Here is a 24,789-nt window from a genome sequence, read left to right as displayed (position 1 = left end):
AATGATGAAGATAATGAGTAAACAAATGAATCATATAGCAAAGACTTTTCATGAATAATACTTTCAAGACAAGCATCAATAAGACTTGCATAAGAGTTACTCATAAAGCAATAAATTCAAAGTAAAGGTATTGAAGCAACACAAAGGAAGATATAAGTTTCAGCGGTTGCTTTCAACTTCAACATATATATCTCATGGATAATTGTCAACACAAAGCAATATAACAAGTGCAATAGGTAAACATGTAAGAATCAATGCACACAGTTGATACAAGTGTTTGCTTCTGGGATAGAAAGAATAGGCAAACTGACTCAACAATAAAGTAGAAGATAGGCCCTTCGCAGAGGGAAGCACTGATTACTATATTTGTGCTAGAGCTTTTCATTTTGAAAATCAAGAAACAATTTTGTCAACGGTAGTAATAAAGCATATGTGTTATGTATAAGATATCCTATAAGTTGCAAGCCTCATGCATAGTATACCAATAGTGCTCGCACCTTGTCCTAATTAGCTTGGATTAACACGGATTATCATTGCATAGCACATGTTTCAACCAAGTGTCACAAAGGGGTACCTCTATGCCGCCTGTACAAAGGTCTAAGGAGAAAGCACGCATTGGATTTCTCGCTTTTGATTATTCTCAACTTAGACATCCATACCGGGACAACATAGACAACAGATAATGGACTCCTCTTTAATGCATAAGCATTCAACAACAAGTTAATATTCTCATAAGAGATTGAGGATTATTGTCCAAACTGAAACTTCCACCATGAATCATGGCTTTAGTTAGCGGCCCAATGTTCTTCTCTAACAAGTATGCATACTCAAACCATTTGATCATGAAAATCGCCCTTACTTCGTGACAAGACGAACATGCATAGCAACTCACATGATATTCAACAAAGGTAAAAGAGTTGATGGCGTCCCCAGAAACATGGTTACCGCTCAACAAGCAACTTATTAAGAAATAAGACACATAAGTACATATTCTTCACCACAATAGTTTTGAAGGCTATTTTCCCATGAGCTATATATTGCAAAGGCAAAGAATAGAAATTTTAAAGGTAGCACTCAAGTAATTTACTTTGGAATGGCGGAGAAATACCATGTGGTAGGTAGGTATGGTGGACACAAATGGCATGGTTATTGGCTCAAGGATTTGGATGCACGAGAAGAATTCCTCTCAATACAAGGCTAGGATAGCAAGGTTGTTTGAAGCAAACTCAAGTATAAAAGGTGCAGCAAAGCTCACATATGAACATATTGTAACTATTATAAGACTTTACATTGTCTCCTTGTTGTTCAAACACCTCAACCGTAAAATATCTAGACTCTAGAGATCAATCATGCAAACCAAATTTTAACAAGCTCTATGTAGTTATTCATTAATGGGTACAAGGTACATGATGCAAGAGCTTAAACATGATCTATATGAGCACAACAATTGCCAAGTATCAAATTATTCAAGACCTTATACCATTTACCAAATGCGGCATTTTCCGTTTCCAACCATATAACAATGAATGAAGTAGTTCAACCTTCACAATGAACATTAAGAATAAAGCTAAGAACATATGTGTTCATACGAAACAGCGGAGCGTGTCTCTCTCCCAAACAAAGAATGCTAGGATCCGATTTATTCAAACAAAAACAAAAACAAAAACAAACAGACGCTCCAAGTAAAGCACATAAGATGTGGCGGAATAAAAATATAGTTTCACTAGAGGTGACCTGATAAGTTGTCGATGATGAAGGGATGCCTTGGGCATCCCCAAGCTTAGACGCTTGGGTCTTATTAAAATATGCAGGGATGAACCACGGGGGCATCCCCAAGCTTTAACTTTTCACTCTTCTTGATCATATTGTATCATCCTCCTCTCTTGACCCTTGAAAACTTCCTCCACACCAAACTCAAAACAAACTCATTAGAGGGTCGAGTGCATAATTCATATATTCAGAGGTGACATAATCATTCTTAACACTTCCGGGCATTGCACAAAGCTACCGAAAGTTAATGGAACAAAGAAATCCATCAAACATAGCAAAACAGGCAATGCGAAATAAAAGGCAGAATCTATCAAAACGAACGAGTCCGTAAAGACGAATTTTAAAGAGGCACCGGACTTGCTCAGATGAAAATGCCCAAATTTAATGAAAGTTGCGTACATATCCGAGGATCACGCACGTAAATTGGAAGATTTTTATAAATTTTCTACAGAGACTATCTGCTCAAATTCGTGACAGCAAGAAATCTGTTCTCGCGCAAGTAATCCAAATCTAGTATTGGCTTTACTATCAAAGACTTTACTTGGCACAACAATGCAATAAAATAAAGATAAGGAGAGGTTGCTACAGTAATAACAACTTCCAAGACTCAAATATAAAATAAAGTGCAGAAGTAAAATAATGGGTTGTCTCACATAAGCGCTTTTCTTAACGCCTTTCGGCTAGGCGCAGAAAGTGTGTATCAAGTATTGTCAAGAGACGAAGCATCAACATCATAATTTGTTCTAATAATAGAATCATAAGGTAACTTCATTCTCTTTCTAGGGAAGTGTTCCATACCTTTCTTGAGAGGAAATTGATATTTAATATTACTTTCCTTCATATCAATGGTAGCACCAACAGTTCGAAGAAAAGGTCTTCCCAATATAATGGGACAAGATGCATTGCATTCAATATCCAAGACAACAAAATCAACGGGGACAAGGTTATTGTTAACCATAATATGAACATTATCAATTCTCCCCAAAGGTTTCTTTATTGCATTATCAGGAAGATTAACATCCAGATAACAATTTTTCAATGGTGGCAAGTCAAGCATATCATAGATTTTCTTAGGCATAACAGAAATACTTGCACCAAGATCACATAAAGCATTACAATCAAAATCATTGACCCTTATCTTAATGATGGGCTCCCAACCATCTTCTAACTTCCTAGGTATAGAAGTTTCAAGTTTTAGTTTCTCTTCTCTAGCTTTTATGAGAGCATTTGTAATATGTTTTGTAAAGACCAAATTTATAGCACTAGCATTGGGACTTTTAGCAAGTTTTTGTAAGAACTTTATAACTTCAGATATGTGACAATCATCAAAATCTAAACCATTATGATCTACAGCAATGGGATCATTATCCCCAATATTTTGAAAAATTTCAGCAGTTTTATCAATTTCAGCAGTTTTAGCAGTTTCAGGCAATTTTGCATGCTTTGCACTAGGAGTAGAAACATTGCCAACACCAATTATTTTACCATTAATAGTAGGAGGTGTATCAACATGTGAAGCATTAACATTACTAGTGGTGGTAATAGTCCAAACTTTAGCTACATTATTCTCTTTAGCTAGTTTTTCGTTTTCTTCTCTTTTCCACCTAGCATGCAATTCAGCCATCAATCTAATATTCTCATTAATTCGAACTTGGATGGCATTTGCTGTAGTAACAATCTTATTTTCATTATCCTTATTAGGCATAACTTTCAATTTTAAAATATCAACATCAGAGGTAAGTCTATCAACCTTAGAAGCAAGAATATCAATTTTATCAAGCTTTTCCTCAACAGATTTGTTAAAAGCAGTTTGTGTACTAATAAATTCTTTAAGCATGGCTTCAAGACCAGAGGGTACACTCCTATTATTGTTGTAAGAATTCCCATAAGAATTACCATAACCATTACCATTAGCGAAGGATATGGCCTATAGTTGTTACCAGAATTATTCCTATAAGCATTGTTGTTGAAATTATTATTTTTAATGAAATTCACATCAACATGTTCTTCTTGGGCAACCAATGAAGCTAAAGGAACATTATTAGGATCAACATTAGATCTACCATTCACAAGTATAGACATAATAGCATCAATCTTATCACTCAAGGAGGAGGTTTCTTCAATGGAATTTACCTTCTTACCTTGTGGAGCTCTTTCCGTGTGCCATTCAGAGTAATTTATCATCATATCATCAAGAAGCTTTGTTGCCGCCCCCAAAGTGATGGACATAAAGGTACCTCCAGCAGCTGAATCCAATAGGTTCCGCGAAGAAAAATTCAATCCTCGCATAAAATGTTTGGATGATCATCCAAGTAGTCTGTCCATGGGTTGGGCAATTCTTTACCAAAGATTTCATTCTCTCCCATGCTTGAGCAACATGTTCATTATCTAATTGCTTAAAATTCATTATGCTACTTCTCGAAGATATAATTTTAGCGGGAGGATAATATCTACCAATAAAAGCATCCTTACATTTAGTCCATGAATCAATACTATTTCTAGGCGAGAGATAGCAACCAATCTTTAGCTCTTCCTCTTAAGGAGAAAGGAAACAATTTTAATTTTATAATGTCACCATCTACATCCTTATACTTTTGCATTTCACATAGTTCAACAAAATTATTAAGATGAGCAAGCATCATCATCGGAACTAACACCGGAAAATTGCTCTCTCATAACAAGATTCAGTAAAGCAGGTTTAATTTCAAAGAATTCTGCTGTAGTAGCAGGTGGAGCAATAGGTGTGCATAAGAAATCATTATTATTTGTGCTAGTGAAGTCACACAACTTAGTATTTTCAGGAGTACCCATTTTAGCAGTAGTAAATAAAGCAAACTAAATAAAGTAAATGCAAGTAACTAATTTTTTTGTATTTTTTATATAAAGAACAAGACAGTAAATAAAGTAAAACTAGCAACTATTTTTTTTGTGTTTTTGATATAAGAGCAAACAAAGCAGTAAATAAAGTAAAGTAAAGCAAGACAAAAACAATGTAAAGAGATTGGATGTGGGAGACTCCCCTTGCAGTGTGTCTTGATCTCCCCGACAACGGCGTCAGAAATTTAGCTTGATGACGCGTAAAGCACTCGCCCGTTGGGAACCCCAAGTGGAAGGTGTGATGCATACAGCAGCAAGTTTTCCTCAGTAAGAAACCAAGGTTTATCGAACCAGTAGGAGTCAAGAAGCACGTTGAAGGTTGATGGTGGCGGAGTGTAGTGCGGCGCAACACCAGGGATTCCGGCGCCAACGTGGAACCCGCACAACACAATCAAAGTACTTTGCCCCAACGTAACGAGTGAGGTTGTCAATCTCACCGGCTTGCTGTAAACAAAGGATTAAACGTATTGTGTGGAAGATGATGATTGTTTGCGAAGAACAGTAAAGAACAATTGCAGTAGATTGTATTTCAGATGTAAAGAATAGGACCGGGGTCCACAGTTCACTAGTGGTTAGGCCTGGAATTAAAACTCGAAACTCGCGAGCTAAACTAGTAACTCGCAACTCGACTCGCCTCGACTCGAACTCGGTGTATAACGAGCCAAGCCGAGTTTCATATTTTATCGTTAAACGAGTTCAAGCTAAACGAGCCGAGTTCATCGAACTCGCGAGTAACTCGTTTAGCTCGGTAAAATGAACAATAGGCTATATAACCTGATCAAACTAGTTAATCCAGCCCAAGTGGCAAGTCGTGTCGTCCCAAGCCCACCAAACCAAGCGCCTGATTTACACTAATTAACTCCCTAAACCTAAGCGATTCCCCAAAATCCTAATCCTCTATTCCTCTCCCCCGCCGTACTGAACAGAGGAAGGCAAAGAGAGGAGGCGGCGGCGGCACCCACCGCTCGCGGTCCTCCCACCACGGCACCCCCGTCCTCGACTCCCCCGTCCCGGCCGCCACACCATGAAGAGGCAGCCCAGCCTGGAGTCCAGGGCAACGGCGAAGAAGAGGCGGGATAAGTCGGCATTGCTTGCGTCGGCGTCCATCTCTGCTCCGTCGTGCACCACATCGGCGAAGGCGAAGCCTCCACGGTCCGGCGAACTTGTTGTCCTTCCTACTCCAGCAGAAGCTCCAACTTCCCCATTGGTGAGCTGTCCGTCTCTGCCTACTCTAGCAGATGTAGGATGTCATGCTGCTTGCTCTAGTTCAATTCGATTCATACATGCGCTGCTGACGAACATAGGGAGTGAAGACGTCTAGAGATTAGTAGTGATTGTACTGTTACCGAATATTATAAGTCTACATCACTTTGATGAGCGTCAAGTAGTGCCCATTTATTAGTGTCACTGAATATTCTGCTAGTTGTGTTAGTACAAGATCTTGCAGCTTGAACTTCAGATTGACGATTGCTTTATTTGTATGATTGTTCAAAATAGATCGTTAATTTTGTTATATTTGCATGTTTTTGTGTTGAAGCATCCCGAGTACGAGTCTGAGGAGGATGAATATGACATGAATGATGAAATGTCTGAAAGCCTGCCTTCCCATGTATCGGTTGATTCTGGAAGTAATGATGAAGATGGCTCGTTGATGGTGGCGGTGGTTCTCCAAAGTCGAAGAGATGCAAGAGGAAAAAGGGTGTTCAAGTCTCTTCCAAGCCGAAGGCAAAGAGAGGCAGAGGTAAAACTTCCAAATGTTGGTAGCATTTTACACTGACCAAAGTTGAAGGGGAGCCTTTACCAAAGGCCAAGTGCAACTATTGTGGGGATTTACTTCTTTACAAGGAAGGCGGGCAAACAACTAGTATGAATAGGCATAACAAATTATGTCAAGGTTACAAAGATTTTCTAAAGGGGCATATTCAAGGTCAAAGTACACTAAGCTTTCAGCCTGGAGGTTCTTCACTTGCTTCTGTTAGTACTGAATATAATCATGAGGAAACCCGCACTATCATTGCTAAGATGGTAATTGTGCATGATTATCCTTTTAGAATGGTAGAGCACAAATGGTTTAATATCTTGATGAAGCATATGAATCAAAAATACAAGTTCATTGGTAGAAAGACCATTAGAAAGGAGTGCATAAAGGTTTATGAATCCGAAAAGGAACTTCTTAAGAAGAGTCTTAGAAATGTTGAGCATATTAGTTTGACATGTGACTTGTGGACTTCAAACCAAACACTTTCCTACATGGCTTTGGTTGCTCACTACATAGATGCTGATTGGGTTATGCAATGCCGTGTCCCGAACTTTATTGAGCTAGATCCACCACATTCAGGAGTTATTATAGCTCAAGCGGTAATGGAATGCTTAGCTGAATGGAAAATAGAGGATAAAGTTATTTCACTCACCCTTGATAATGCATCTTCTAATGATGTTGCTGCCAAGAATTTGATGGCCAAGTTTGTTGCTAGGAAAGTACCAGGCTTCCTGCCACATCATTTTCATGTTCGTTGTTGTGCTCATATAGTCAATTTGGTAGTGCAAGATGGCCTTCAACCATTACTGCCATTTATAAACCAGCTAAGAGAAACTGTGAAGTACTTGAAGAAGTCCACATCGCGCATGTACAAATTCGTTGAAGTTTGTAAAACGTTGAACATGAAAATGGGAGCTGGTCTATGTCTAGATGTGTCGACAAGGTGGAGTTCAACATACAAGATGTTTGATGCTTGTACCCCCTATAGGGCAGCCTTTCATGAATATGGAGACAATGATCTGAACTCCAAGTGGGAGCCTTCACATGCAGATTGGAATATGTATGCTAAGGTACAACCCATCTTGGCTGAATTTGCTGAGATAACTAAGGTGCTATCGGGATCTTTGTACCCTACTGCCAATATCTTCTATCCCTATATAATAAATGTGAAAATGGAGTTAGTGAAAGCAAGCAAGTCTAGTGATTAGTTTCTTTCAGCTATGGCTGATGCAATGCTTGATAAATTTGATAAGTATTGGGAGGAGAAGAACAATGTTATGGCTCTTGCTACTATTCTTGATCCTAGGTGGAAGATGAGGTTTGTTGCATTCTGTTTTGAAGAAATCTATGGTGAAAATAAGGGGAAAAAAGAAGTAGAGGATATTAAGAAAGAGTTGTTCAGTATATACAACACTTATGATGCTGAATACCAAAAGAGCAAGAATGGGGCTGATGGTCTTCCAGCACACAAACAACGGCATCAACAAGCACAGCTAGGCCTAGTTCATTTCGGAGGCATCTACAAGCGACAACCACAGAAGCTTCGAAATCAGAATAGCACCGCTATCTTGATGAACCAAATGTAGATCCCGATGACACAACATTTGTGTTGCTTGATTGGTGGAAGGTGAACACTCATAGGTTCCCTGTTATATCAAAGATGGCAAGGAGATTCTTGAGCATACCAGCTACTAGTGTTTCCTCCGAGTCAACCTTCTCAACGGGAGGTAGAGTCCTCGATGATTATCGGAGCTCCCTACTTCCAGCAATGGTTGAAAGATTGGTTTGTGCTTTTAGCTGGATACGAGGTTCATATACTCGACAACAAATCGCCAAAAGTAGTGGTACGCCTTACTTAGTTTCTCAATTATTCCATTTCTCAATTGTTCTGCATACAAATACTATTTCTAACTTGCATGTCCTTCATTGTTTCTATGTACAGGTAAAGTTGAGGATGATGTTGAATTGGTTCCATTTCCTGAATGTGTCGTGGCAAGTAGCTAGAGGACAAGTATGTTGCTATTATTCTGCATATTACTGCTACTATTACTTGCTATTTACTTTATCTATGATCAGATATGTTTTGACCTCAAATAAATTAGGAAGTTACAAAACCTGATCTATTTTTATCTCAACGAAATTAGGAATTTACAAAACCTGCTCTGTTTTGAGTTGAAAACCTGATGTATTTTGTTGACAATACCTAGTATGTTTTATGCCTACACATAACTTAAGAGTTCAAAACCTGATGTGTTGAACAGGTTCTTCAAGACAATTACGTTGATGTACATATGGAGTGGAACTGTGAAGGCCTTTTGCATTTGATGGACGTACTATTCTATCAATAAAGACTACAGCCCCAAAGAATCACTAGATGGATTAGATGCTTACTTCTACAACTTATGCTCTATTTTCTATCTATCTGAACTGTGGCTTCTTGTCTAGACTTTCAAAATAATGTAATAAATTGGACTCTGAATATATTTGTGGTTCTTGACTTGGCTTGAATGTTGCTGGTTAAGGTTAATATAATCTGTGGATTATGCCCTGTCTAATGAGTTGCCACGGCCTAAGTTATTCTCGTGATATGCTGCTTCTTAAATACTTATGAAAAGTATACTATACTCTGTACATATTTCATTTGACTGTTTTAAACGAGCTACTCGTGAGTTGCTCGCGAGTTTTGCGAGTCGAGCCGAGTTTCAAATTTAGACTCGATTGTTAAACGAGTCGAGTTGAGCTAACTCGAATATTGACCGAGCTTTAGCGAGTTGAGCCGAGCTGGCTCGGCTCGGCTCGAATTCCAGCCCTACTAGTGGTGTCTCTCCCATAAGATAAACAGATGTTGGGTGAACAAATTACAGTTGGGCAATTGACAAATAAAGAAGGCATAACAATGCACATACTTATATCATGATGAGTACTATGAGATTTAATCAGGGCATTACGATAAAGTACATAGACCGCTATCCAGCATGCATCTATGCCTAAAAAGTCCACTTTCAGGTTATCATCCGAACCCCTTCCGGTATTAAGTTGCAAACAACAGACAATTGCATTAAGTATGGTGCGTAATGTAATCAACACAAATATCCTTAGACAAAGCATCGATGTTTTATCCCTAGTGGCAACAACACATCCACAACCTTAGAACTTTCTGTCACTGTCCCGGATTTAATGGAGGCATGAACCCACTATCGAGCATAAATACCCCCTCTTGGAGTCACGAGTATCAACTTGGCCAGAGCCTCTACTAGCAACGGAGAGCATGCAAGAACATAAATAACATATATGATAGATTGATAATCAACTTGACATAGTATTCAATATTCATCGGATCCCAACAAACACAACATGTAGGATTACAAATAGATGATCTTGATCATGATAGGCAGCTCACAAGATCTAACATGATAGCACAATGAGGAGAAGACAACCATCTAGCTACTGCTATGGACCCATAGTCCAGGGGTAGACTACTCACACATCGATCCGGAGGCGATCATGGCGATGAAGAGACCTCCGGGAGATGATTCCCCTCTCCGGCAGGGTGCCGGAGGCAATCTCCTGAATCCCCCGAGATGGGATTGGCGGCGGCGGCGTCTCTGGAAGGTTTTCCGTATCGTGGCTCTCGGTACTGGGGGTTTCGCGACGAAGACTTTAAGTAGGCGGAAGGGCAGGTCAAGGGGCGTCACGAGGGGCCCACACAGTAGGCCGGCGCGGCCAGGGCTTGGGCCGCGCCGCCCTGGTGTGTCGCCACCTCGTGGCCCCACTTCGTTTCCTCTTCGGACATCTGGAAGCTTCGTGGAAAAATAGGCCCCTGGGCGTTGATTTCGTCCAATTCCGAGAATATTTCCTTACTAGGATTTCTGAAACCAAAAACAGTAGAAAACAACAAGCGGCTCTTCGGCATCTCGTCAATAGGTTAGTGCCGGAAAATGCATAATAATGACATATAATGTGTATAAAACATGTGAGTATCATCATAAAAGTAGCATGGAACATAAGAAATTATAGATACGTTTGGGACGTATCACGTAGCCAGCGTGGGTGAAGCGGAGGCGATTCGGTGCCTCCTCGTGCCTCTCGAAGTAGACGGAGTGCTCCAGGACGGGGAAGGGGCTCCCATCGACCGCCGCTTCGCGGCTGGCGTGGGAGCGGAAGAGGACGACGGTGGCACCGTGCGCACCGAGCGCCGTGTCCGCCAGCATCCCCTCTGGGACACGGGTCAGAAGGGCGGAGAGAACGATCGGGCCAGGCGACGCCGCCTCAGGGTGCACGTAGGTGAAGCCGATGTGCTCGAGAGATCGAGCGTCGACGGGAGGCATGTAGACGTCGATGTGAGCGGGGTGGCGCGTGGGCGGGGGCGGCTCGGAGTCGGTGGACTCATCGCTGCTGCTGTCGCCGCCACCGCCCCCGGCGCCGCCCGCGGCGGCTCCTCCCGTTCCTCTGCTGGCGGAGGCATCGGCGAAGTCAAGAGGGGAGATGGGCGAGTAGGGAGAGACGGGGTTGCGCGGGGCGCGAGCAGTGTTGGAAGGGCCCGGAGTGGAGTTTGCAGGAGGCTGGGCGGCGGGCATGGCGGCGAAGGCAAAGGGGTGGGGTGTGACTGGAAGGTGTCCTCGGCCACCGGCGACGCGAGGTGGAGGGACGACGGGAGCGGAGGCGGAGGGGGCAGCTCTGGCACCGAAGAGGGGGCAGCCACCGCTGCGGTGGCCCGGGCTGCAGCACAAGCGGCAATGCATCGAGTTTCGACAGGAGCGAACTGGGTGACGAGGGAGAAGACAGCGGAAGCAACGCTTCTCCGCATATATATCGGACACAGAGAGGGGGCGGAGGCGACGATGGTTACGGAGGGAGAAGGAGGGTGGCGAAGAATCGGGATGCAAGTTAGCCCTAGCCACGTCTGCCCAGCTACGGGGCGTTGGATGGGGGGGCAGACGGATTGGATGGAGGCGGCGCGGGGTCAGCGGTGGGGCGGGCACCTGCCAGGTGGTGGGAGGGGGGGGCACGTGTAGGAGAGAAGGGCGGTGGGGCACGGGAGGTTGCCACGCAAGGGACGGCGGGCCCAGGGGACGCGGAGTGAACGGGGCGGGTCGGCGATGTCCACGGGGGCCCTGCAGCGGGGCCGCCCACGTCATGGGTGACGCGGGGGTTGACATGCAAGGTGCATGCAGGGTCAGCGCGGGCCCAGGCACGTTGCAGGGACGCAACGGCTAGCTGCTCGGACGAGAAAAAGTCCACGCGCAGCGGGCCCACCGTGACGCCGCGGCGGGAGAGCATGGCCGCAGCAACGCCGGAGCTGGAGACGCTGGTGGTGAAGACGCCGCCGGAAGCGGCGGAGACGGAGAAGGGGTCGCCGGGGTGGGAGAAGAAGAAGGTAAGGCAGGCGGCCAGCGTGGCATCGTTGACGGGACGATGAGGGCGCGTGCAAGCAAGCCAGAGCCGGGCACCGGGGTCAGGGCAGGGGCCGGAGGAAAGGGGGCGGCAGACGGGGGAGTAGAAATTGGACAAAGCGTAGTCGGCGAAGAGCTCACCAGGGGGACGGGAAGGGCACGCCGACGGACAGGGAGATGGGAGAGAGCTTGCACGGAGCAGGGCGGAGCAAGGGGAAAGCAGCAGAGCGGGGAGGGAGGACGGTAGCGGCGGGCGGCGAGGGCGACGGAGAAGCGGCGGGAGGGAGCAAACCTGCGGCAGCGGGCCGTGTCGGAGGAAGACGGGAGCCGGAGGAGGGGTGGCGCCCGATCTGGGGAGTCCAGCTCCGACGGAGGCTGGTGGTTGGGCCGGGGGCGCGGCGGCCGGCGGGGAGCACCGAGCGTCGCCAGGAATCGCCAGAGACATCCTCCCTAAGCTTTCTAGCGGTCTTGAGTTGTTCCGCCATGGGATCATGATTGTATATGTTTTTATTAGTTATTTCTTGTTCAAATACGATTAATGTTCTTTTGAAGAAGAGTTTAAATAGCATAAATAGCTATATCTGGAGAGACCGAGACTACTCAATAGTCAATACTCTTCGAGTTACCCCCGCGTGGCTCCCTCTTCCCCTTCTCTCCGGATTCCCTTGCTCGAAGCCCTCCCCACTGCCTCCGGAGGTGGATACGGCTGTGAGGCGAGCACGGCGGAATAGTGACAGCAAAGGGGCACCTCCTCTCTTGAGGATTGTAGTTGTGCAGCGCATTGATTCCATGCATAGGAACCGAACTTGCATAACAATTGCTTGCGTGAAATATGCATGGCAATCTCATAGGTCTATTGGATGGAAGAATCACATGATGTAAAGCCTAAAGGTTTACTCCTCTCCTGTGGATGATAATTGTGTAGCGCATTGATTCAGTGCATAGAACTGAACTTGCATTCTTGCCTGAAAAATATGCCTGGCAATCTAACAGGTCTATTGGATGGAAGAACCACATGATGTAAATCCTAGAGGTTTACTGCCAGTACAGACCGAGTCGCTTAAGCAGTAGGTATCTTTAATCCCTTCCCTAGGTTCTATGATTTGTGGTTGTCAGTTTATCCGATTACTTTAGTGATTGAAAGCATCATCCGTGTATCATATGTAGGGAATGCATGTATGCAGAAATTTGGTCCTTGTGTTGCTCCTTCTTTCATCCCCCTTTGCTTGTTCTCCTTGCCATTTAACAATGTGAGCTGGCTGTACAATGGTTAGCTTAGTGTACGCTTGAGTATGTTATGCTACGAGAATTGGACGTTGCCATGTTGTCATTGTTGTGTCACGAAATCAGATCACGCATGCTAAAAAATGTTGCGTTGGCAGTATAAACCCCATGCCCGTTGTTGGCTTGTCTATTCCGAGACAGAAGTTCCCACCAGGTCCCAAATTGCTAGTATTGTGATCATGCAAGGGCAACATTAGGGGTATCATAAGTCATGACTTGAAATCTGCATTCTGCAATGATTTGAGCTTATTTCCATATTAGATCTGTGATTAATTAACTTGACTGAATTGACTATGGTCATGCATTTAGTCTCATGCCCTCTGTTAAGGATATTTGTAAAAATTTAGTGTCTGTATAAGTCTATTGCGAAGAGTGCTGGAAATATGACTTGCACAACTGAAGAAAGTGGCATATGCACACAGCCAAACCACGAAAGAAACCTTGTAGTGCCAGTGAATTTGATTCGGATGGGCTGATCTTTCTTGCTGCGATTGTGCCACCTCATGTTAAACTCTTTGCTTCTTGGCCTTTCACATGAATGAGGTAACACTCTAGTCTCCTAAAACTAAGACAATGTGACTTGTTGCGCAACATCTGGTGGCTTCACTGCCCCTTGTAGAACAACAGCTTGATTACAGTGGTTGACGTTAGCAGCCTGGTGTTAAGTTCGACCAGCAGCCAGCCTGGGGGGTAGTAAAAGTAGCTGCCAGTTTTGTACTAAGAATGAGTTACTGTAGAATTGGAATAACCCAGATTTGTTAGAATATTCTGCATACCAGACAGCAAGCTATTTCTTTTTCAAGAAAACGCAAAAAGCCTTTGCATTTCATTTCACTGAGAATGTAGAAGGTTTAGTTTATACAAGCCTCCTAGGAGGTGAAATAGGAAGCGCCTTCGGAGCCGACTCCATTGTGATCGGCCTATATGCTTGAACTTCTTTACGGTCTATTGCAACGTTGATACTTGTATCCATTTCTCTTGTATATTTTTGATATTTTCTTTTAGTAAGATATATGGAATTCATCCTATGTTAGAGAATACGTACTAGGAACTAACACCAGAATTGTAAATAGGAGAACATGAACACAACTGGGGGAAATTAGATCCGTTTATGAGGGAAGGTCTCATATTTTTGTGCATTTAGTGTTTACCTTGGATCGTACTTGAAATTAAATCTTTGTAGATTTTTTTGGTATTTTCAAATATTAATGTACAGTGCATGGATGGTTATATTCTTATTAAGTAATTATGTATATAAACCAGCTGACATGTTCTGCAGTTTTATCATGGATCCCAACATAAAGCAGCTTCAAGAGGCTCTGGTTGACATAGAAACAGACGCAGAACAACTTTTGCTGGCAAGGCATCAGGTTTGGATATGCTTCTGGCTTTACTTAATCATGTTAGAAGTTTCTAAATCTATCTGTTTTGATTGGTCTCATGAATGGTCAGATAGTGGAGATCGATAGGATGAGGAATGCTAACAGGGAGGCTCTAACAGCCCTCCGAAAAAGGGCCGGGACAACTAAAACTAGCGTGCCATCTCCATTTGAGATCATAATGAAAGAGATGGAAGGAACTCCGGCAAACAGCTCGTAAAGGAGATATGTCCAACTTGTGGAAACCATGACCCCAAAGAACACTGTTTCATATTAGTTGTAGATGATTTAGTCAACTCTGTACACTGCACTAAATCAGCGGGAAGTAATATGAAAAGGAGGATATGAGCAAGAGTACATTTTTTTTCTTTGCACTTTCTTGAGATCCCAAACAATAGTAACAAGAATAGTAATTTTCATACAGTAGATGTTCTAGGATAGAAATTGTACTGTATTCAACAAAATTTGTGTTTTCCATTAGTAAATCTCCTTGCGACATTGTTTGCTCAAGGAATTACATAACGAGGAACCAGCAATTGAGGTTCCTGCCCATTAAGTTTACATAACAACACACAAATAATAAAATATCAAGGTTAAATAAGCTACTACTGCAAATGCAATGCAGTGATCAGTATCATCGACAACTACACCTATCATCAAGGACTAACTGATCAAGCTAGCTATTGTAGCTGACCACTACACTACACCTAAACCAAGCTAATTAACCGAAGAGAGTGAGAAAGCCAGGGTGCTTGTCTCCGGTGGAAGCAGAGGACTTGTTGAACCAGCGGTGCTGGAGGGCTTCCGCCGCGGTGAGCCTCTGGTCCGGGTTGAAGGCGAGCAGGCCGAGGAGGAGCTCGCGTCCAGCTTCCGAAAGCTCGTCGAAGAACTCTAGGCCTTGCAGCTTCCCCGTGGAGCTGATCTGGTCCCGCAGCTTGGACATCTCGGCGACCATGTCCTCCTCCGTCTCCCCCACGAACAGTGTGTCGCCGGACAGGATCTCCGCCATGACGCACCCAAGCGCCCACATGTCGACGGCCTGGCTGTAGCACCGGTTTCCGGCGAGCTGCTCCGGCGAGGTGTAGATCAAGGTGCCGACGCGGCACGACTCGTACGGCACTCCGGCCGGCTTCTGCCGCGTGGCCGACCCGAAGTCGCAGACTTTGAGCGACCCGAACATGGTGACGAGGACGTTCTCCGGCTTGATGTCGCGATGTACGATGCCGGCTCCGTGCATCTTGTTTGCCGCGTCGAGGAGCTGGCGCATCATGAAGCGGGCCACGTTCTCGTCCGACGGCCTCCAGATGTTCTCGCGGAGGGTTTGGCCGCCGGCGACGAGCTCGGTGACGAGGAAGAAGTCCCCGGTCTCGGCGTCCGTTGCCACGTCGAGGATCTCTAGGATGGACGGGTGGCCGCGGCAGGCGGCGAGGCAGCCGGCCTCGCGGGCGATGGCGCGCAGGTCGTAGCCGCGGAGGCACTTGAGGGCGACCTTCTTGCCGGTCCGGCGGTCGAGCGCCTTGATCACCAGGCCGTGGGCGCCCTCTCCGAGCACCTCCAGCTTCTCGTAGTCGGCGATGCTCCCCACGAGTAGCGAGGCTTCTTGCCGCCGCCGCCACCGACGCGCGGCCCTTGATCCGTCGCTGGGCGCTTGCGGATCGCGGCCGTCGCCATGGTCTGAGCTTTTCGATCGATCAGAACTCGAGCAGAGAGGCGGGGATGCGTGCGCTATTCCTCTCCAGGAGAGATGGGCTGTGATTCCGAACAAGCGCTAGGGCAGGAGAAGAAGAATTGAGCAATCGACATGGAAAGGAAGGAGATTTATGGGCTGGCAGCGCGCGGCCGTGTCCGACTTGGAGCGGGACTCGAATAGATTGCGTCGCGTTTACGCGGGTGACGCTCCGACAGCTCACCGTTTGAGTGTGGCTTCGTCACGCGCAATGCACTCCATGTAGATCGAGCAAGTCGGTTCCGTAATTTTTTTTTGTTCCGTAACCAGTGGCTGAATCCATCGCCTCACTCTTTTTCTCACATACGCGACGCGAACCATCTTTTTCCCAATTTCTAAACCTCCGTTTAGAAATTCGGTGCGCTAAACCTCCGTTTCGCCGCGCTGTAAATCGCTAGCGCGCCATACCGAATTTTCCCCCGCCGAATGCTTCATTTTGCAGCGTGCGTTGGTGCGGGAAAAAAACACCTCCGCGGGAGGCTCTATTTTGCACAGCGCGCGGCGCAAACTGCTAAAAATTCGACCGTTTTTTTCCAAAATTAATCAAACAAACAATGAAAATTTGATCGAAAATACGAATATATTTAAAAGTTCAACGATACAGCGCGACATAGAGGATGAAAATACAAATTGAAACTAAACTACTCGTCCGACTCCCAGTCGAAGTCCGAGGAGTGGGTGCTCGGAGTCGTCTACGACACCGGTGTCGTCGTCCACTCGAAGGAGGAGGAGGAGGAGGAGGAGGAGGAGGAGGAGGAGGAGAGGACGATGGTGGACGGCCCTGCGCCGTTCTTCTTTTCCTCCTCCTTCCTCGCCGCCTTCCTCGCCGCTGACTCGGTGCGGTGCTTGTCGCGGCTGGCTTTCTTCTTTGCCTTCGCCGCCGCCTTCTCCTCCTTCTCCACGTAGAAGGCTATCGTGGCGACGACATCTTCGGGGAAGCGGCGTGGCCACTCGAGGCGCATCGCCTCATCGCGCTCGGCGATGAGGAGGCGCTTCTCCAACTCCCGCTGTCGGCGCTGCTGCTCGCGCGTGATCACCGGCGGCGGCGGCACGAGCTTCTCCGCCTGCTCCCGCATGAACACATCATGAAAATTCATGGTGCGGCGGGAGCGGCCCAGTCGCCAGGCGACGGCGTCGTACGCCCGCGCCGCCTCGTGCGCCGTATCAAATGTGCCGAGGCGGATCCGCTCGTCGCCGGAGCGGATTTCCGCGTCGTACCGGCCGCTCGGCCGTGCCCGAACGCCGTGGTAGCCGGACGGGGGGTGGCGGCGCAGAGGCATCGTCGGCGCGGAGGCGGAGCGTCGGCGGGAGAGAGGCGGAGCGGCGCATGGACGAACTAGCCCGTGGAGTGTTCAGGCAGTTGGCGCGTTCGCGCGTGCCACCTTTATAGCGCGCGCGGAAGCCTCGTCAATTCTCCCGCGCGGGATAGCGCGAAACCGCGGGCGCGGCAAAGATTTTACCGCGCGCGCTTGCTGGGGGTTCGCGCGGGCGCCCACGCGCGCCAAACTGGCGGTTTTTCTGCCGCTCGCGCGTTTTGCCGCGTCTGTTGGAGATGCTCTAAGTGCTAGAGCACTGTTTTGTCTACCACGATGCTCCCTCGGCTGCTCCATCAGATCCAAATCACGCGTCCCAGATTTATCTGCGCTACCGTCCAAAACTCTGGAGGCAATTTTCTTTTCTCCTTTCTTTTTTCCCTTTGACCGTTTCATTTATGCACCGTGAGACGCGAGTTCATCCCCATTCTCTCCTTCTCTCTTCTTGCCCCCACCAAATCCGTTCTCGGTCTCCACCGCTGAATCACGCTCGTCGGCGGTGAGCTGTTGCACGGAAGCGCGTAGGAGCATATGTGGCCAGTTGTAGTAGTCGTGTAGCAACTTGGTCGGCGAGGAGAAGCATATCGAGGGGCTTGGGCGCGGCGCGAAGCTTGGAGGTTTCCTTTGGCGGAGCGGCGGCGCGGGGCCGCAAATCCTGAAGGTTAACACGAGACATCGGATACCAAACGAACATGAAGCGAGATTTAACCAGGTTCGGGACCCTCGATGAGGTAAAACCCTTACTCCTGCTTGTGTGATCTTGATTTATCTATGAAAACTGGTTACAATAGGGCAGCCGATAGATTGCTAAGGTGAACTCGCCGAGAGGCAAGGTTTCTAGGGTTGGTGTATGCTAGATTGTGTTGGTGGTGTAAGTGTGTTGTTCGGCAGGCTCCCTCATGGCCTTTATATAGGAGGCCAGGTCCCGAGAGTCCTACCCGAACTCGACTAGGTTACATCAAGATCTAATCTATCCTTTCCTTTATCGACGTCTCCTTGCCTTGTTCACAAGAATTCGTCTTCTTGTAAGTATTTTTTTGTTGCAACCGACGTATGGGCCCACCTTGGAGCATGGCAATCCTCATGGGCCCCTTGTTGGGCCAAAGGAGGTAGACCAATGTCGGGTACCCGAAGGTTAATGCCCACATTAGTAGCCCCCGAGTGACTGGCCGAAGCGAAGTTTCGGGCAGGGACTAAAGTTACCTTCGTCCGAACATCTTGATCAGTCAAAGAATATAGAGTCTTCATGCTCGTCATAAAGTTGAAATCGCTTGATATCGGGTGCGCGTCTAGAGGTGGGCCGCCGCACCGCGCCAGGGTGGCCATTTCGTCCCTCCCCGCTCCCACCCCCCAATGCACTCTCTGCCCCCGGCGTCGCCCGATGCGTCGCTGGGCAAAGCCCTGGTGGCGTGGTGGGCGGCGGCTCTTTCTCGACCGTTGTATGGGGTCGGGGCGGCGGCGGCCGGCTAGCTTCCATCTGCGACGGCGAAGTGGGGTGGCGGTGACCAGGAAGCGATCTGCAGGCGGCAGCACTGCCGGGCGGCGGCGTCGTGGAGTTTGGTCGATTTTGGGCCCGGATGGGTCTCGGCGGGCTTCTTCTCAAGCTGCTGCTCCGCTGGCTACTCCGTCGGTGGTGGTTCCTTGGGCTTCACCCGCATCATAAGGATCCCTGGAGCAGCTGCTTCGGGCATGGTGGTGGTGTCCATCTCCTCCGCCGGAGGTGGTCGACCTGAGGCTGGGTTGTTGGATCGCGAGATCCGTATCGAGTCTTGGCTGCGAGTCGGGAAGACATAGTTTCCGGTGAAAACCGAGCCGATTGGCCAGCGATGGCGACATTCCGGGCCGTTACCTTGATGAAGGCATCGCTGAGCAACGACCGTCTACCTACTCGTGCTGCTCCAGGGGAAACCCTAGTCTGGTCTTCCAGTCCGGACGATGGAGGCATTGTGGTGTTGTTTTTTTTCTCTTGGGAGCATTGTTTGTGGAGCAGCGCCGGTGGACAAACGCTGGAAGAGGAGATGTCAAGTCATGCCTAGCTGAGAGGTGCTACGCTTAGACATGCCTGCTCGGCAGGTGCTACGCGCGACAGATCTTCCATGGTGGCGTCGTCATGAGGACTGGCAAGGTTTATGCGGATCTCTGCCATGGAGATGGACCAGCGGTACGATGGTGGTGACGGCTTCTGAAGCGAGGGCAAATGTGCTCTCTAATTTTCTACTAAACCGGTTGTGAGCTCCTGCCCCCCGGCTTTTAGTTGGTGGGGCGTTTGTTTCTGTTTTTAGGGCAGAGGCCCCGATGGCATGTTACTTTCACCCATTGTTAGGTTTCTAGGTGTTGAGTGGTGGCTTCGGGTATTGATGTATGATCTTGACAGATCCCTCTTGAATAAAGTTTAAATAAAAGCCGTATGCATCGCTTTGATGTAGAGGCCGGGGCTTCCCCATTTCGAAAAAAACATTAAAAATCTTTCAAATAAGATAATAATTATTTTTTTTAAAAAGGTGACATAGCATAAATGTTCATACTAGAAAATTCAAATAAAATAAATGTACTCTTCGAAAAATCGTTTTACATTACATTGAAAAAATAAAACAGAAAAGAAAAATGAAACAATAATAAAACACAAAAAACAGAGAAGAAGGAAAACAGAAAATACCATTTAGGTGGGCCGGCCCATGTAGAAGAGCTGCAGGCGGAGAGCAATCCTTACTCGCTGCTTCCGCGAGGGGACGCGGAGGCGCGGTGCCTCCCGGCTCCCACGACGACGACGGCCGCCTTCTCTCCGGTAAGCTCTCCATCCGCTCTCGTTCGACGATGGCGCGAGGACTCCATCGCCTCGCCTTCCCCACCCCTCTCCCCACTGCTGTGCCGCCCCGACGGCGAAGGCTCCCTCCGTCTCCCTCTCCCCCTTCTCCCCGGATTCCCTTGCTCAGACAGAGAAGAGGCTGAGGAGGAAGCCCTCCCCACCGCCTCCGGAGCTGGATACGGCTGTGAGGCGAGCACGGAGTAGTGGCAGCGAAGGGGCACCTCCTATCTTGAGGATGGTAGTTGTGCAGCGCATTGATTCAGTGCATAGGAACCGAACTTGCATAACAATTTCTTGCCTGAAATATGCCTGGCAATCTCATAGGTCTATTGGATGGAAGAATCACATGATGTAAAGCCTATAGGTTACTCCTCTTCTGAGGATGGTAATTGTGCAGCGCATTGATTCAGTGCATAGAACTGAACTTGCATTCTTGCCTGAAAAATATGCCTGGCAATCTGACAGGTCTATTGGATGGAAGAACCACATGATGTAAATCCTAGAGGTTTACTGCCAGTACAGACCGAGTCGCTTAAGCAGTAGATATCTTTAATCCCTTCCCTAGGTTCTATGATTTGTGGTTGTCAGTTTATCCGATTACTTTAGTGATTGAAAGCATCATCCGTGTATCATATGTAGGGAATGCATACATGCAGAAATTTGGTCCTTGTGTTGCTCCTTCTTTCATCCCCCTTTGCTCATTCTCCTTGCCATTTAAACAATGTAAGCTGGCTGTACAATGATTAGCTTAGTATACGCTGGAGTATGTTGTGCTACGAGAATTGGACATTGCGATGTTGTCATTGTTGTGTCACGAGAATCGGATCACGCATGCTAAAAATGTTGTGTTGGCAGTATAAATCCAATGCCCGTTGTTGGTTTTGTCTATTCTGAAACAGAAGTTCCCACCAGGTCCCAAATTGCTAGGATTGTGATTATGCAAGGGCAACATTAGGGCTATCATAAGTCATGACTTGAAAATCTGCATTCTGCAATGATTTGAGCTTACTTCCATATAAGATCTGTGATTAATTAACTTGACTGAATGTCTGAATTGACTATGGTCATGCATTTAGTCTCATGCCCTCTGCTAAGGATATTTGTAAAAATTTAGTGTTTGTATAAATCTATTGCAAAGAGTGCTGGAAATATGACTTGCACAACTGAAGAAAGTGGCACATGCACACAGCCACACCACGAAAGAAACCTTGTAGTGCCAGTGAATTTGATTCGGATGGGCTGACCTTTCTTGCTGCCATTGCGCCACCTCCTGTTAAACTCTTTGCTTCTTGGCCTTTCACATGAATGAGGTAACACTCTAGTCTCCTAAAAATAAGACAATGTGACTTGTTGCGCAACATCTGGTGGCTTCACTGCCTCTTGTAGAACAACAGCTTGATTACAAATGGTTGATGTTAGCAGCCCGGTGTTAAGTTCGACCAGCAGCCAGCCTGCGGGGTAGTAAAAGTAGCTGTAAGTTTTGTACTAAGAATGAGTTATTGTAGAATTGGAATAACCCAGATTTGTTAGAATATTCTGCATACCAGACAGCAAACTATTTTTTTTTAAACGCAAAAAGCCTTTGCATTTCATTTCATTGAGAATGTAGAAGGTTTAGTTTATACAAGCCTTCTAGGAGGTGAAATGGGAAGCGCCCTTCGGAGCCGACTCCATTGTGATCGGCCTATATGCTTGAACTTCTTTACGGTCTATTGCAACGTTGATACTTGTATCCATTTCTCTTGTATATTTTTGATATTTTCTTTTAGTAAGATATATGCAATTCATCCTATGTTAGAGAATACGTACTAGGAACCACTGGCGGAGCTTCGTTGGGGCCAAACTGGGCCATGGCCCACCCAGGTTTTTGGCAAAAAAGTAAGTAACCCCTGTGCATCCGAGGCCCAGCCTAATAGCAAGAACGACCATCCCCTGTACGCTGCCTTCGAGTCAATTGTTCCTCTCGACTTGACGGAAGGCACGGTCGTGAGATCTCCTCGCTAGGTTTAGCAATGTGAACAGAAACAGTTGGGAAGCGGTGAAGCAGATCAGAGGAGGACGCACAGCAGCGCCGCGCCGCCTCCGGCAGCTAGGGGGTCTCCGCAGCCGGCAAGCATGGCCGCCCTACATGGCCACGGAGCCGGCAGCCAACCGGACGACACTGCGACCGAGGAACTACTGCGAAAAAATCCATACCTTTCTCATCTCCAATTACCCTCTCCAAGCAATTTTCTTTCTTTCCCCAAATTCTTAGTTTGCAATTTTATAGCATCTATCGTTCATTGTTCGCTGATTTGTGAACTCCTTCAGTTTTGCAAATTATAGAAGCCAACAGGCAACAGCCATGGAAAGAGCAGTTAGAAAAGTTTTCTTTTGCCTTTTTTAAGGCTGGCCCGCCCATGGATTTTCATCAAGCTCCGCCACTGCTAGGAACTAACACCAGAATTGTAAATAGGAGAACAGGAACACAAACTGGGGAAAATTAGATCCGTTTGTGAGGGAAGGTCTCATATTTTTGTGCATTTAGTGTTCGCATTTTGTTGCTTCTATCACTTACCTTGGATGGTACTTGAAATTAAACCTTTGTAGATTTTTTTGGTATTTTCAAATATTAATGTACAGTGCACGGATGGTTATATTTTTATTAAGTAATTATGTATATAAACCAGCTGACATGTTCTGCGGTTTTATCATGGATCCCAACATAAAGCAGCTTCAAGAGGCTCTGGTTGACATAGAAACAGACGCAGAACAACTTCTGCTGGCAAGGCATCAGGTTTGGATATGCTTCTGGCTTGCCTTAATCATGTTAGAAGTTTCTAAATCTATCTGTTTTGATTGGTCTCATGAATGGTCAGATAGTGGAGATTGATAGGACGAGGAATGCTAACAGGGAGGCCCTGACTGCCCTCCGAAAAAGAGCCAGGACAACTAAAACTAGCGTGCCATCTCCATTTGAGATCATAATGAAAGAGATGGAAGGAACCTCCGGCAAACAGCTAGTAAAGGAGATATGTCCAACTTGTGGAAACCATGACCCCAAAGAACATACTTGGTTAACGTTTCCGGGGTCTGATATTTTTTCTCGTGTTCCATTTCATGTAGCGCACACAGTTCTGGATAAAGGTACATTCTTGATCCATGATACATCTGAATTTACTACTGAAATGGGTTCAATATATAGTTGGGGCAATGCCGCTACCATCCATTTCTATATTTATGATTATCATGTTTTAAGTTTTGTTCGCATGTGTTGTTTCATCTGCTAGAGGTTTAATATAATTTATCGTATTTTGCTAAGTTACTTGTTTACGAAAAATCATCTCGACCACAACCAGCTGCGAGTGGATAACCTCAACATATGAAGTACTGATCTCGCCCGTGTTATAAACTTGCATTTCTTGCAGTATGATTTAAATGCAAACTGTTAACATGTCTCTCTGTTACAAAATATTGCTTAGTCGAATGATTTTTATCATATGTTGACCCTTGAAATCGTTTTTCTGAACTTTGGAAAGATCAACAAAATAATTTCAAAAGGACCGTGGTTCAAAACTGGAACTCCATTTGGTTGAACCCACTGTATTTGCTTGTCAACCCTTCTTGAGTACTGATGATTGTAGTTTCTTAATGCTGCAGATCAAGAACTTCTAGACTACGACACCAAGAAGCTGCAAAGCTTTGTCAAGGAGAAATCATTTGTGATCTGCGAGAAAGGTGCCCTCGCGGACAAAATCAGCCCAGGCATCGTGAAATCCCTCGTCAGTCTTACAGATAAACCTAGTTAGGCACATGTGACAAGGTCAGCGAATCATGTTCACAGTGCACAGGGACTCTGACATGGCGTGAAATGAAGCTTCTGCTGGGTTCACCAATGTGTTTGTTAACGAGTCCAATGTTTTACCTGCATCTTGGTTTTGCTGTGCTGTGAGATTACGCTGCTACTGATGAGAAGAGTAGGCAAACTGGAGTCCTGAACCTGTACCTATTTCAAATGAGAATCCAAGTAGTCTGGCTGCAAATTCCATGTGCGACATTGCAAGTTGTGTTAAGATGGGATTTTTTTTCTTCTGTATACTTAGTTCTGAACCGAACCTGTCTTCCCATATTCTATCTAAGGTTTAAGCAGTTAACACATTGTTTCATATTAGTTGTAGATGATTTAGTCAACTCTGTACACTGCACTAAATCAGCGGGAAGTAATATGAAAAGGAGGATATGAGCAAGAGTACATCTTTTTTCTTTGCACTTTCTTGAGATCCCAAACAATAGTAACAAGAATAGTAATTTTCATACAGTAGATGTTCTAGGATAGAAATTGTACTGTATTCAACAAAATTTGTGTTTTCCATTAGTAAATCTCCTTGCGACATTGTTTGCTCAAGGAATTACATAACGAGGAACCAGCAATTGAGGTTCCTGCCCATTAAGTTTACATAACAACACACAAATAATAAAATATCAAGGTTAAATAAGCTACTA

At 46.0% G+C, this 24,789-nt stretch overlaps 1 protein-coding gene and 1 pseudogene across 1 annotated transcript; one reads left to right on the top strand and one right to left on the bottom strand.

Annotated features, from left to right (window-relative positions):
* Positions 1-14,932: 14,932 nt before the first annotated feature.
* Positions 14,933-16,133, bottom strand: LOC124672548 (annotated as a pseudogene).
* Positions 16,134-20,206: 4,073 nt separating this feature from the next.
* Positions 20,207-24,440, top strand: LOC124675891. The gene is made up of 4 exons (XM_047211962.1): positions 20,207-20,286; positions 22,993-23,083; positions 23,166-23,433; positions 23,947-24,440. Exons 2-4 carry the CDS (start codon positions 23,000-23,002, stop codon positions 24,093-24,095), a joined length of 501 nt encoding a protein of 166 aa, XP_047067918.1. The 5' UTR covers positions 20,207-20,286; positions 22,993-22,999; the 3' UTR covers positions 24,096-24,440.
* The last annotated feature ends 349 nt before the right edge of the window (positions 24,441-24,789 follow it).

Source organism: Lolium rigidum, chromosome 7, assembly GCF_022539505.1.
Source record: "Lolium rigidum isolate FL_2022 chromosome 7, APGP_CSIRO_Lrig_0.1, whole genome shotgun sequence".
In the NCBI taxonomy this organism is placed as follows: domain Eukaryota; kingdom Viridiplantae; phylum Streptophyta; class Magnoliopsida; order Poales; family Poaceae; genus Lolium; species Lolium rigidum.
The sequence above is the reverse complement of the archived record's forward strand: the minus strand, read 5'-3'. Positions and strand labels throughout refer to the sequence as shown.